The sequence below is a fragment of the Dermacentor silvarum genome, chromosome 3, assembly GCF_013339745.2.
Source record: "Dermacentor silvarum isolate Dsil-2018 chromosome 3, BIME_Dsil_1.4, whole genome shotgun sequence".
Classification (NCBI taxonomy): domain Eukaryota; kingdom Metazoa; phylum Arthropoda; class Arachnida; order Ixodida; family Ixodidae; genus Dermacentor; species Dermacentor silvarum.
The window spans coordinates 4,489,425-4,503,881 of record NC_051156.1 but is presented as its reverse complement, the minus strand read 5'-3'; the positions used below and the strand labels follow the sequence as shown (position 1 = coordinate 4,503,881).

Genomic DNA, 14,457 nt, shown 5'->3' with positions numbered 1-14,457 from the left:
TAAAACTACGTTTCACCGAGTAATGCTGTGAGCTGACTGTGCTACGACTTTGATATGATACTGTGAGGTGACTTTACGACACCAGGCAGCCAACATTCTCGGTGTGGACATTGTAAACGTGTTTCCAGAGAAAGCGATTTTGATGGCGCTACAGAAGGGACAGACACATACAACACGCTGTCAAGTGCTTTCGCTTTGTGTGCACTATCAGCTCAATTCAAGATATAACGCCATTTTAGTTCCCACATGTTTTTTCGCTCTACTCTGGTTTCATTCTATGATTACATCTTTTCTTGGACAACACTCAGGTCGCTCCCGGTGGTGAACAGCCACTCGCTGAAGAAAGAGGCGCCCAGCCCAGGGAGGAAGGCTACAGACAAAGCGATAACGTTCCTGGGCCAGAACTTGCACGTCAGGAAAAATTGAAAGAACACGGAGAACTTCTGTCCGAGCAACCGATGTTTCAAGGTGCCGATATGTCTGGAGCTTTATCTCTCGCTGTACCTGATCACGTGGTCGCAGACGGTGCCAGGCTGCCTGAGGCTGCAGAAGAAAAAAAGGAAGTCGGGCAAGAGCATGTGCAGGTCACTTCGGCTTCCAAGAAACCTCGACTTAGTGTACAGGCAATGCTCTTTCAAAATATTGCCCTGCCGATTTCTCCTACCGACGGAGGTGTACTAAGCGACATGTTCATCCGGGTGTCCGGGGCACCGAATCCCGCATTGACGGGACAACGCGAAGAAGTTGCAGGCACAGAGTTGGGGGTTGGACTCGGAGAATTGAAAGATGTGACAGGCAAAGGCAAGGAAGCTTCGGTCAAGGAAATGCAAGGACAGCAAGGATTGCGGGAACCTGGCGAACCGAAGCCGACGGAGCCGCTCGCAGCGGGTCGTGGAGGACAACGTCCTGGTCGGGCATCACCAAAACCAGCATCCAGTCCAAAAAGCATAACGGCGGGGTCTTCAAAGCCTCATCGGGCTAAACAGTCCAAGCACAAACATGCGGCGGGCAAAGTAAGCAAGAGCTTGCGTTGGTCAAGAGTAACGAGAAATATATTCTCATGGGCGCAAGTGCTTCACGATAGCACTGGGAAGGAATGCCGTAAGGAGATCATGAAACTTTAGTTGTACTTGAAGGTTAAGTAGCTGGCGAATACGGGCACCTCTGGAAAGAGCAGGAAGTGAGAAAGCGACGCTGAGGTGCTAAGTGTGTGGTGACTGCTCCCCTAATTACCAAAACCCCAAAAATGGTGCAGTTTCTAGTTCTCGGGATGATTTGAGCGGATCAGGTGCCTTCTGCGTAAGCGAAGCTTGGCGTTTTATAAAAAAAGCGAGGATGAGCCGGGTAATTTTTACTGCCTGTTCCTGGAGATAGAGCACCGCAATTTCGCCTGAACAATGAGAAATCAGTCACATCGCATAACCATGGCTAGGGCGATGTGCATTCGGATTTTAAAGAAATTCAGACAAGCTCGACTAGCAGAACCTTATTGCTAACAAATTCGCTACACAACAAAAATACTCTCGAAACAGACATTTATATCCCAATAATATAGGCAGCTTAAGCCTGGAACAGCTTTGGCTTTATACAGCACCGTTTTGGACCTTTGGATCACAGCTGAAATCCAAATGATTGGCTATTCACCCTGAAATAATTTGTGCGTCCTTACTCATCACGTTATTTTATGTTCCCTCCAGAAGGAGGTTTCTCATTCCTTTCTCTTGTATTGATCCATCCTCTTCCTTGTTCTCGTTTCATAATCTCGTCACATCGCCTAATCCTGTGTCATACTCGATTGCATTCTGCTTCACATGTCACCCATTCAGTTACGCGGTCTAGCACAAACTTTCAAATATTTTGTTTCAATCACAGTCGGCGATATATGCACGCAACCACCTATGGGAAATAAGACAGCACAAATTCTCCGTAGAAAAGGTAAACTGGTGAAATATGTACAAATAATTGCGTCATTAGAACATACCGTGCAAGGCCCTATCCTCGATACCAAACAAAAATTGGCGTATCGCTCACGCACGAAGACGATACTCTCGGAGGCGATGTAAAATTTCCATCAGCTGTAATGCAGTAGAATTCTACTGGCGGCTGCGAAATGCCACTGTCGAAAAAGAAGAAATAAAGTTCCGTGAAATAATTTAGGCGAGTGTTATTGTTTCGATGCGTCAGAATACGGGTGCAATGCGTCCCTTTGGTTCAAAATCCTGCTGCCCCTTGTCAATGACTTTCGCCGCAAACAATTCGAGTTATCTAGAGAAAATGTAAACATGGTGGACAATTTGAAAGGTAATATTTTACAGCTAGCACATTGGTATGAATGACATGTGGTGGAATCCAACATAGCCTAGAATTTTTCTACTTGCAGTTCTTGCAGTAGTGCTTACAGAAAAATTTATATAACACTGTGTGGATCATTTTGCTGCCATTGCCTTGATTCATATAATTCTTGTCGAAAAAAACTAACAAACTCGAGCGTCGTCAAAGCGTCTTCACTTTCTCTATTAGATTGTTCCTACTCCTCGACTCAATATAAATGTTTTATTCTAGCAGACCAATTTATGACTTTATCGTAGTAGTACGCGTCACTTCAGCTTGCAGGTGTGTTTAAATCTGAATGATGTTATTACCCTGCAGAATCCGGATCAGCGCCGCAAGCAAGCGCTATATAAGCCCACGGGGGCTTTAGTTCCTGTTGACATTGACGCACCGCCTACAAGGGTGCCACCAAACACCGAGAATCTTCAGCAAGGAGTTCAAAGTGCGGCTGACTCCGCCAGTGTGGCTCAAGAACATATTCCAGAGGCTACGAAAGCTAAGCGAAAAAGCGTCGGACAAGACAATGAAACGCCCTCTAAAAGGTCTTCCAAGTCACTGGACTCTGCTGGGAAAGCGTCGACGGTCCGCGTGCCAGCTTCACACGTGGAGGAGAAACCACAAGGGAGAACTGTCATCGGGACGGAAGTGCCACGTGCAACTTCCGGTAATCAGCAAGTGCATCTGGCGAGAGTTGATCTGACTGCAGAAAAGGAATCCAAGCAGAAGCGCCAGAAAAAGGAGAAAAAGCAGAAGAAGGGAAGGAGCCGAGCCATTTCTCCATCGTAACCCAGCTCATCTAACGTAGGGTCCCAGTGCGTAGCCTAATCCGCCCAAGAAGTGACACCTTCGTGTCCTATTTGTGTTGCCGTGGCACTCTGGATGCCCTGTGAGGTAGTAGGGTCAAGCAATATACGGTCCCGAGAAGAGAGCCGATATTTTTGTGCGTACATGCTTGATGATCCGCTGCCACAATAAGAGAAATATTGGGAAGCCAATAGATTGCCATCTGTCTATCTCTGTTGCGATTCATAAACAAAACCTCACAGTGCTCTGTACTGCAGCTGTACTTTTTTTTCAGCTGTAGAAGAAAATTCTCGAGCAGAATCCGCCTTTGGTTTTCATTGCATTTTGAAACATACTGGGTGTCACAAAAGTAACTGGACAGTGAGAAAAAAAATTGTGATCAGACTTGTGAATGACACCGCAGTTTCACATGCGATATGATAGCGCTAGACCTGTAGCTCGTCTGATAACGTCTGTGGGTGCACTCAAAGAACGGGTGCACAACAATTATTGCACACTGCAGGCTCTGCAGACACCCATTACCCACCATAAAGCAGATAAGTCCTGCAAACCTCTACCAAATCTTCAAAAATATGCAACCGCGTGTGCAGACATGTATTAATTCCGGTGGTGGGCATTTTCAGCAACTGCTAGAGATCAATGCATTGCTGTGTGTAAAACTTTATGTAAATTTTATGTATGTAAAACTTTATGTATGTAAATTTTAGGATCGCCATTTCCGCTGCATTGTTACTTTTCGAACACCCAGTACATGTGGCCGTATGTTCTCTACAGGTAACTTTCAGCGACAGGCTGATTCGCTAAGCCTTTGAAAGTATCCCCTAAGTATATCTCGAGCTGGGTATTATGGGTTGTGTTAAACAATACCAGTCCTAGGTAATCAGACCTTGAGAATAAACACGATCAATAAATCATCATCATCATCATCATCATCATCATCAGCAGCAGCAGCAGCAGCAGCAGCAGCAGCAGCAGCAGCATTAGTAGCATTAGCAGCAGTAGCAGCAGCAGTAGCAGCAGTAGCAGCATTAGCAGCAGCATTATCAGCAGTAGCAGCAGCATTAGCAGCAGTAGCAGCAGCATTAGCAGCAGTAGCAGCAGCATTAGCAGCAGTAGCAGCAGCATTAGCAGTAGTAGCAGCAGCATTAGCAGCAGTAGCAGCAGCATTAGCAGCAGTAGCAGCAGCATTAGCAGCAGTAGCAGCAGCATTAGCAGCAGTAGCAGCAGCAGCAGCAGCATTAGCAGCAGCATTAGCAGCAGCAGTAGCAGCAGCATTAGCAGCAGCAGTAGCAGCAGCATTAGCAGCAGTAGCAGCAGCATTAGCAGCAGTAGCAGCAGCAGTAGCAGCAGCATTAGCAGCAGCAGTAGCAGCAGCATTAGCAGCAGCAGTAGCAGCAGCATTAGCAGCAGCAGTAGCAGCAGCATTAGCAGCAGCAGTAGCAGCAGCATTAGCAGCAGTAGTAGCAGCAGCATTAGCAGTAGTAGCAGCAGCATTAGCAGTAGTAGCAGCAGCATTAGCAGCAGTAGCAGCAGCATTAGCAGCAGTAGCAGCAGCATTAGCAGCAGTAGCAGCAGCATTAGCAGTAGCAGCAGCATTAGCAGTAGCAGCAGCATTAGCAGTAGCAGCAGCATTAGCAGTAGCAGCAGCATTAGCAGTAGTAGCAGCATTAGCAGTAGTAGCATTAGCAGTAGTAGCATTAGCAGCAGCATTAGCAGCATTAGCAGCAAACTGCTGCTGATCTAGCTGATTCCTACTTAATGCTCAATAGCCGGGCCAGGGAACAAGAATTCAGGATCGCCAGTCCGCCTCTAGAGTCTGTAAATGTCAATTACTCGCAGACGACCCTGATCATGAGAATGAAATTTACAGACGTTACGATCCTTACGCTCTCGCTCGGCCAGGGGGTTTTTTGGATTCAGCAGACGCATTACGCCCGGCTTAAACAGCTTCGCTGTTAACATGTAACTGCGCATGGCCCGAGAAGCAGACGGGGCTTGTCCTCGTCTGCGTTGCGGGTTATGTCTTCGTCAGAAGTCGTGCTATTAAAGAAGTTAGAAATCTGACGTTACGATCCTTAACCTTTCTATACTTCTATACATTGTTTGTATATCATCATCATCATCATCATCATCATCATCATCATCATCATCATCCTATATTTATGTTCACTGCAGGACGAATTCAGGCCTCTCCCTGTGATCTCCAATTACCCCTGTCTTGCGCTAGCTGATTCTAATTAGCGCCAGCAAATTTCCTAACTTCATCACCCCACCTAGTTTTCTGCCGTCCTCGATTGCGCTTCCCCTCTCTTGGTATTCATTATGTAACTCTAATGGTCCACCGGTTATCCATCCTACGCATTACATGTCCTGCCCACCTCCATTTTTCCCCACCTAATGTCAACGAGAATATCGGCTATTCCCGTTTGTTCTCTGATCCACACCGCTCTCTTCCTATCCCTATAGGAAAAATTTCTTGTTCTTACTAATTAAATTAAAGAAATGATAAATTAATGGAAATGAAAACGAATGAAAAAACAACTGTCCGCAGCTGGGGAACGAACCCACATTACGGATAACGCGTGCGATGCTCTCACCATTGAGCTGCCGCGGAGCCGTTTTCCCATCCACTTTCTGGGGTATTTATTATGTTTTACAACTAGAACGCAGGTGGGGAACGAACAAAGTTCCCCACATGCGGACAGTTGTTTTTCATCTGTTTTAATTTCCATTAATTTATCATTTCTTTAAACTTAATTAGTAAGCACAAGTAATTTCCCCTATGTTGTCCTTGGTGTCATTGTTTGTTGACTTCGTATGATATGATTAATAAAAATCGAGCCCCTCGGTTCGCTTTCTTCTCGTTCATTACATAACGAGGGCTTGAATGCGGAAACAATGATGCTCTCAGGGTTTATTGACCAGTTGCCATCACCCACAAAGATCACGTGCTCGTGACGCCTGCGGCAGAAAGGACTACGGCGTGCCTCATAATCAGAACTGGTTTTGGCACGTAAAACCCCAGAAAGAAGAAGAAAGGATGTTCCACATCCACCCACAGGTTTGTGAGTGGTGGCGTTGGCTAACACTCCCAGGGTTAGTTCTAGTTGTAAAACATAAATACCCCAGAAAGTGGATGGGAAAACGGCTCCGCGGTAGCTCAATGGTGAGAGCATGGCACGCGTAATGCGAAGACGTGGGTTCGTTCCCCACCTGCGGACAGTTGTTTTGTCATTTGTTTTCATTTTCATTAGTTTATCATTTCTTTAATGTAATTAGTAAGTACAAGTAATTTCCCCTATGTTGTCCTTGGTGTCATTGTTGGCTTTTCATGATGTGATTAATAAAAATCGAGCCCCTCGGTTCCGTTTCTTCTCGTTCAATCATTTGCTGTAATTCGTCCCCATTGTTGCTGAATCGGACAATGTCATCTGCAAACTATCTGCAATGTCATCTGTACACATTAGTACTTCGCTGCATATTTTGGGAACGCATATCTCGAAACTGTTGCCATCTTACGAATTTGTTAGAGGAGCCTTGCCAACTCGCCGGCTACAATCCACAATCTTCAATACGTGCCCTAAAGTATTTAGTTGATAGTTAATTGGAAAACACTTGATAATTAGTAGTTAATGCATTGCGTTTTTTTCTTCACTTATTGTGGGCCTCTTAGCGCATAGTCAAGCTCAAGGAGTAGAAATCTGCTATGTGTCACTGGCGATTCGTAAAATCATATGAGTTTTAGGAAATTGCGGCATTTATTCGACAAAGTTAATTAGTATGAATGAATAAACTTTATTGTATGAAGAGTGGTGTGGTTAATCTCGGGTGGAGCCCTCTTGTAGAGCCCCACTGGCCGCGGTGCCTTGCCGGGTCTGGTCCAGGGTCGGCAGTTGGCGTCCCAGTGCCAGCTCGGAAAGCCGTGCCTCCCAAGACCACGTTGTGTTTGTCTGTGATGAGCTAACCAGCCTGGATACTGCATTGGCTGGGTGCTCCGTACACTGGTAAGTAATGTGTGTTACTGTGGCTGTGTGGTCGTTGCACCAGGGACATATCCTGGTTGTGTATACCTCTGGTAAGATTGCGTGCAATCCCAATACGTGCGGGTATATGTTTGTTTGAAGGCGGCGCCAGTCCCTGGCTTGTTGGCTGCTTAACTTGGTATGTGGAGGAGCGCACTTCCGTCTGGTCAGGCGTTGGTCCTCCAAAATCTGCGTGCTCGTGATGGGCTTTTCATGGTGGTCTGTGAGGGGAGTCGAAGAAGCTTCTGCGGCTCGGCCAGCAAGTCCGCGAGCTACGCAGTCCACCTCCTCGTTGCTTTTCAGGCCCGTGTGTCCTGGGCACCAGACGACTGTCCTCAGTCAGCGTAGGGCCCAGGATATTGGTGACTCACCTGGCAAGTGTGCCTTTAAGATATAACCGACAGACGGCTTGTGAATCCATCAGGCTATATGCGGAGCGACCTTTTCGTACTCACCCGTAAAGTGAATCAGTAGAATTATAGCGAACAAACGATACTGCGCAGTAATTCTTGCACTGCTTCTCGCTGTGTTGGTGTAAACTGTTGCAGGTGCGCGCGCACATTCTATTTCCGCAAAGAAGAAAAAAAAGGTGGGAGTCGTATTTGTTTGTGCAAGTTACTCCTTTCTAGTCGTTACTATCCTGCATTAAACACTGATCTACAATAAATCAGAACTTTAGCGAATCTCAGTGGCCTTGTAGCATTTTTCGCCACACCCAAGCTGCCACAGTACTATCACTTGTCTGCACTGCACATAGATGAGCAAAATGTGGATATGTCAGCAGCGTTGCGAAGCGTCTTTGCATAAAACTTCCTTTTTAGGAAAGCCGCGCTACTGCGGGTCTCTTCCAATTACCGGGACCACAGAGGTTCTGCCGAAGCCACGTCAGTGCTGGGCCTTGAAAAACAGAAAAGAGCACTGGTCCTATAGTGTTACAAATGTATCGTACACATTTATTACAATCGACATTCGTGTCTTCTACGGAAAAAGAATGAAACCCTGAGAAATGAAAGGAAGCCTGCTCCCCTGATCACATTAGTCTTCTGAAGTGCATGAATCAGTTCGTATCAATTTGTCGGAGCGTTCCTTTTGAGCCGTCTAACCGAACCATCGATCCTGCAAAAAAGCAGAAACAGGGCATCAGTACAATGTTGCAGAAGGATGACCCAAAGAGCGAGAGAAAAAAAAAGGCAATGGAAAAACAGGGAAATTAACCAGAGCATATCTCCAGTTGGCTACCCTGTACTTGGAAAAAGAATAAAAGGGTTATAAAAGACCAGAGAAACATAAGAACATATGTAAAAGAAGGTAGGGATGATCAATAAAAGGCTATGAGGACGCTGTCACACAGCCTATCAAGGCACCTTCTCGTCGCACAAAGTGTCGGTGTTAGGTACAAGTGCATATAACGTTTCACATTGCAGTGTTGAACATTCACAATTGGCATCAAAGTTTTGGAGACGATAAACCTGACACTCTATCCACTTGTTGGACGGAATATGAAACTGTCATGCTTTGTGCCTCTTATACTCTCAAAACAGTTTACACCCTTTCGGGCGCATTTTTCTTCCCCAACAATAATTGTCATCAATCTTGAATGCCTAAAGCTGCGCGCCCAGTACTTCCAGGTAAGGAACAGCACGTATGTTATCAGCGGTATATAGAATTCTAGACAGTAAAGTAGCGAGCTCAAGAGTTTTCAAGCAATGAAGCGCAATCAAGACCGATGATTATTTTGAGGGACAAAGACACGCGTCAAAGGGTGTAAATTGTTTTATTGCGACAGCTTTATATGGATCCTCCAGGCGAATTTTCACCGTCGGCGTAGCCGGGATGTTCCGTATATAAATATGTACATGGGGGGTATGCTATATGTTATTTTTATACCGTGCATGCAAGATAGATGCTATACTATTCAACCGCGAAAGTTGCTCAAACCAGGTGAATAATTTATGAGAATTTCTGAGATATTTAACGCACAAACAAAGTTATTAAACATTTCATCGACAGCACATGCTTGTTTTTGGCGCACAGAAATATTAGTGAACAACGTCTGACAGTGATGTGATTTTACTGCCAGCGCAGTTCACGGGGAGTGCACTGGCGCCTGTGCGATGGCCCTTCAGGCCCGACACGACGCGTTCTAACGGCACCATATACAGGGTGTTTCAGCGAACACTTTCAAAATTTATTTAAGGTTGCCTGTTGCAGATAGCCCAATTCTAGTTAATGAGCTGGTCTACTCGAAGAGGCGGACATTACTTGCACAAAAATTGCCATGCATGATCGAAAATGAACAAAAATTCACTAATTAAGTTTTTAACTAATTACCTGATGGCCCATATTGCAATTTACAAATTGTAGTTCTCAAGGCGGACGCACTTGGAAATAATTCTCAGGATGACACCAGTTTCGAGATATTAATTCTCGTACTTTCCAGAGAAATGCATTGGCGTTCCAGTTAGTTTCTTTAAAAAAAAACGTTGCTTTTTGAATTGAGGCACAAAGGTAACTGGAACACCAATGCATTTCTCCGCAAAGTTCGGGAATTAATATCTCGAAACTGATGTCATCCTGAGAATTATTTTCAAGTGGATGCGCCTTGCGAGCTCTACACCTACAATTTGTAAATTGCAATATGGGCCATCAGGTAATTAGTTAAAACTTATTAGTGCATTTTGTTAATTATTCCATTAGACATTGCAATTTCTTGTGCAAGTGTCCGCCTCTTCGAGTAGACCTGCTCATGAACTCGAATGGCGCAATCTGCCACAGGCAACCTTTAAGAATTTTTGAAAGTGTTTGCTGAAACCCCTGTATCTTCGCGCACTCATTCCAGCGTAGAATTTCCCTTCTCTTCTGTCGTCGTAATGGGGAGGCCGCGTTTACGGGGGTATGAGTCATTTATTGTCATACGTAAGGAACATATTTAATTTTGAAGCAATTTCGAAGAATCCCAAGCGGCAATGGCGGGCGAATGCTGCAAACCACGCCGCCTAGCAAACTCGAGACATGCGAACCCAAGCGACAACGGCGGACTGCGGGCATACCGTCAGCGACGTCGTTCTCTCCGTCGCAGCCGTCGCATTATGGTTAGTTTAGGTGCATCCACGGCAAGCTTCGCTTACCCCCATTTGGCGGTAGGGGAAGGGTCGGTTATTACTTTTTTCTTTAGATGTGGCGTTAGAATAATGTCGCCTAAGCCTTTTCTCAGAAGCTTGTGTTCTTTAAGTGGTTATTCCAAGGAGCAACTCGAGATTGTTGCCATAAGTTTTGAAATTTGCGGAAAGGCTTGCCTCTAAAAATGCAAAGGTTCATTTGGCGCGTGTGGTAAAAAAAATTCTGCGTTATCTAGGAAGTGCAGGTAATCGTGAAAGGCTTCTTTCTGTGCTAGTCATGCACTCGACTACCAGATCATCATCATCGCACTCTTTTCTTTCCAAGTCCATCAAATTCACTCGTCTTCCTTTTGTCATAACAGCCACACCTATTTTTCGTCACCAATATACTCCTCCGGCGGACACCACGACCTCGGCAAGCAGGATCTCATCGTAAGCTGGTACGGGTAAGCTAGTGGAAGATGTGAAGATTCGCAAGCCGTGGGTTCTACTCCCACTCGATTAGAGATTCAGATTTTACTTTGGCTTCTTACGTTATCCCTTTATTTAGTTCAGCAACTGGAATTTCACCTACCTAGCATTATTTGTGTTTTACACCAGGATAGCTTTGAATTAAGTGGCGGCATCATAGAGAGGGGTAAGATGGGTAAAGTCGGCAACACGAGTGAAAGTTTGGTTGCGTTGGGGATAAGCGTAAAACCTAAAAAAAAATGGGAGCGGATTTGGGCACTGCACGCCCACCGCTCTTACGTTTGCTCTTTTCCAGTATTTCTATTGCGTGTCCTTGGCAACACCGACTTTTCAATCTCCTCATTGTGTTCAAAAACGTTGCCCGTTTGGCGGGTTGGAAAGCTTGCGAGAACAGGACTCTTAAGCACGTTCGGTGGGACTTTTTCTCACCTGGCCGGATGGCGGACGTGGCACCGGTGGCACCGACGATGCAGGGGATGCCGTACTCGCGCGCCACCACCGCTCCTGCAGAGACAGAGAACCGACATCACGTGAGAAGGCCTGGGAAGGCCTCACATTCGTGCGTACACACGGAAGATCACAGAAAGACCGTTCAGAGTGATACGCAGGCCGTGTCACACGCAGTAAGCACTATGACACACTAAATGGGAAACGAAAGCACTGGAAGGGCAAGGCTCAAATTCAAACCGCCGGTAACCTTAACCAGATGCACTTGAGGTCTCTGTGGGCATGCAGGGACTGCGACTTGAAGACCATTCCCATCGTCGTCAATAAAACAATTGCAACAGTAAAAGAAATGTTGAAGATAGCTGTAACTGTTCATTCCAAACACGGCCCTCAAAGGGAATTATTTTTGGCTATAGAGGTAATATATAGCTGATTCGGAAGCGACAGAGGAAACAAATTAGCGGATCGCGAGGATGGACTGCCATAAATATGTCCATCGTATAGTCTTTCACAGGCGAAGAGAAAGAAAGCCAGAGTTCCCGGCTGACAAGAATCACAAAAACGGGTCTTGTTCAATGGCTGATGCATCTCTCTTGGCTATACTACCCCGAATTTCGTTTTCATAGCCAGAGAGCGAAACATAGGTGTAGCCTGTATCATCAGAGATACTAAATCATGCGAAGCGTTCAGAAGCGCACACGCTTAAGTTGGCAGGGAGACGTTAAACTGCCTGGAAGACTTCATGGTGGCTACAGCGCGACAGACGCGGACACAAGTAATAGAAAGGGGACGCAGTACAGCGCTCACTTGCAACTGAAGTTTATTGGAAGAAAACGACCAGCATATAACACAAGAGCAGTCCCATTGACGAGTTGCTCGTAACAAAGAGTGGAGGCTAAATTATCATTGCTTAACCTCACTGGCGAGAAGCGATTTTTATACTGAAGCAAGGTATGAGACCGGGGCTAGTTGGTAATTCATGATGATGTGCACATGGTGACAGGGGACAAAGGACGGAAAGGCACGACGGAGACAAGCGCTGGCTGCCAACTAAACTTTATATTTACTGAAACTGTCTTTATTGCAGCATAAAATTTATTAGCTGTGCTCCAGGATTTGGGCTGTTAAAATGGAATCGCACGCGTGTAAGACCAAGCACAGAAAGAGGTTTGTTGATTGCACAATAGGTGTGGTATATGACATCCCCCTCTCCTGTGGCGGAAGGTACTTGGGAAAGATGGGCTGATGCCTTAACGTCAAATTACAGCAGCAAAATTTAAATGTGCCAAAAGAGAGAGAGAGAGTTGTTTCTCGCTTTCCATTGTCGCCAGTGAGACAGGGCACGGCTGCTGAAACAAACGACAGTAATAGCTCAGCACGCAAACGATAGCACTAGGTTAATTATTGCAACCGCACCATTTGCTGAAGAAAAATGGGTCAGTGAGCCTTTTGTCGCCTTATCGGAAAAAAGAGCTTTGTTACCTTGAATGCACAGGAAATGTTGGCGCTGTGGTTAGCTACGTAGGTGCTTTTCCACTCAAATATTATAGTTGTTCTTTTTGTTTTCGAAAGCTTGTTTCGGCAGTTGCGATTGTGATCACGTGAGCGCATGAATATATGCGTGCGTTTCAATAAAAATAAAATTTTTTTGGAAGTGAGCGCGGGTCTCCCTCAGGCTTTTTATAGTCTCCCAGGAACACTCTAGCCCCGTAGACGGAGGGAGTCGACACTTGGGACAGGAGCTCTGACGACTTGTCGGAGCTTCTCGCCGCCATGCTGGCACAGTTAGTTTCGTAAGTCAAGAGAAGGGGAAAAGGCTCCGCATTCGCATCTGGCACAAACGCACACACATGCATCCACAGACAACGAGACTAGCAAGTACTCCCATTTACGGTTTGCACTCACTGGGCTTATTCGGCGGCCTTATAATTGTCGTTGTTTTGAGAACATGAATACGTGTCACACAGGTGAGCTGCAACAGAGGCTAGCAGACTGCAGCACGAAGGCAAATTATTCGAGAAATCGAAGCTCAGGCACCCTGAATCGGCATGCGTGGACATGGGTTGTTGACAATTTTTCCTTTCATGACCGTTCTTCCTCTACTTTGCAGGTTGCAACAGAACTAGTTTGCCACTCCCTGTCTTCGTAGCCGAAACAGGTTCGCGGAGCCCTTTGCTATACCTGGAGTGAAAGTGCACAGAAAATATTCTTCTTCTTTCTGGGGTTTTACGTGCCGAAACCAGTTTTGATTATGAGAAACGCCGTAGTGGAGGGCTCCGGATTAATTTTGACCATCTGGGGTTCTTTAACGTGCGCTACAACGCAAGCACATGGGCGTGCACAGAAAATCAATGGCTTCGCTAGATTGCCAGTCTGAGCCCCCCATCTTCCCCTACAGCTAAAAACGCCACCATTACATGGCGGACGAGCAATTTGTTTGTACTACTGCACACAAGTATTCTTGGCTTGAAAGAGTGCCTCCGGCTTCTGCTGTATTGAGAAACTCCTGAGCGGCGATGCAGCCGCGTGCACTCTCGGTGATGCTTACCGTGCGAGATAAGTCCTCCGAGCTCTGTGACGACTCCGGACAGAAGGGGAAAGAAGGGGCTCCAAGCAATATCTGTGCAGTACGCCACCAGCACGTCTCCCTTCTGCGCGTCGAAGTAGTAGCCATATTAGAGGGGACGAAAGCACTGTCGATTCTTTGAGTTGACAGCCACATGAAGTGCATGTAACTCTATGTGTTCTTAAAGATAAACGCCCTATAAATCTTTTCTCAGGCGTGGTGCAAATGTCCTGAGAAGCATTGAAGATCGTGCGCTCACCTGTATCTGTGTCGCTTCGTCAATGGTGTGCACCACCCGAGCCGGACCTTCGGCGATCCCGCCACTTACTGGTGTGCCTGCAGAGGAAACAAAATATTATCAGTGGTGTGCTCAGTGATGTGCTCATTACAGCAAAACTCACTCCCTGTGCTACTGCGTTCATAACCTACGAATATCCGCCTTGACCCTTTCTCTCTCTTTCAGTGATGATTGCGTGGTAGTAACGGTAAGCTAAAGCCTACATATTTTTCCATGTCCTCAGTTAGTATAAAAAAACTAAAATAAAACTGCCTTACTTTGCATTGCATTGCTTTTATCGGCATTTCAACGTCATTTTTGGCAAAATTTTCGATTTGTTCGTAAGCGCTGGAACGTCCATGTAAGATGGTTATGAACATGAGCATGGATAGGCGTGGTGTTCCGTTGCAGCTTTTATCT

At 45.9% G+C, this 14,457-nt stretch overlaps 2 protein-coding genes across 4 annotated transcripts in view; one reads left to right on the top strand and one right to left on the bottom strand.

Annotated features, from left to right (window-relative positions):
• The first annotated feature begins 273 nt into the window (after positions 1-273).
• Positions 274-3,736, top strand: LOC125944459 (neurofilament medium polypeptide-like). Its single transcript, XM_049664974.1, has 2 exons — positions 274-1,013; positions 2,650-3,736. Exons 1-2 carry the CDS (start codon positions 459-461, stop codon positions 3,115-3,117), a joined length of 1,023 nt encoding a protein of 340 aa, XP_049520931.1. The 5' UTR covers positions 274-458; the 3' UTR covers positions 3,118-3,736.
• A 4,343-nt stretch (positions 3,737-8,079) lies between these two features.
• The window catches only part of LOC119445284 (putative phosphoenolpyruvate synthase), a 155,887-nt gene continuing 149,509 nt past the window's right edge, over positions 8,080-14,457 (bottom strand). For all 3 annotated transcript variants that reach the window (XM_037709597.2, XM_049663190.1, XM_037709598.2), the window contains 4 exons: positions 14,020-14,096; positions 13,743-13,845; positions 11,177-11,251; positions 8,080-8,273 (listed from right to left, as the gene is read on the bottom strand). In XM_037709597.2, the coding sequence (XP_037565525.1) occupies positions 8,215-8,273; positions 11,177-11,251; positions 13,743-13,845; positions 14,020-14,096 (314 nt within the window). In that variant the 3' untranslated portion in view covers positions 8,080-8,214. The remainder of the gene's footprint in view (positions 8,274-11,176; positions 11,252-13,742; positions 13,846-14,019; positions 14,097-14,457) is intronic.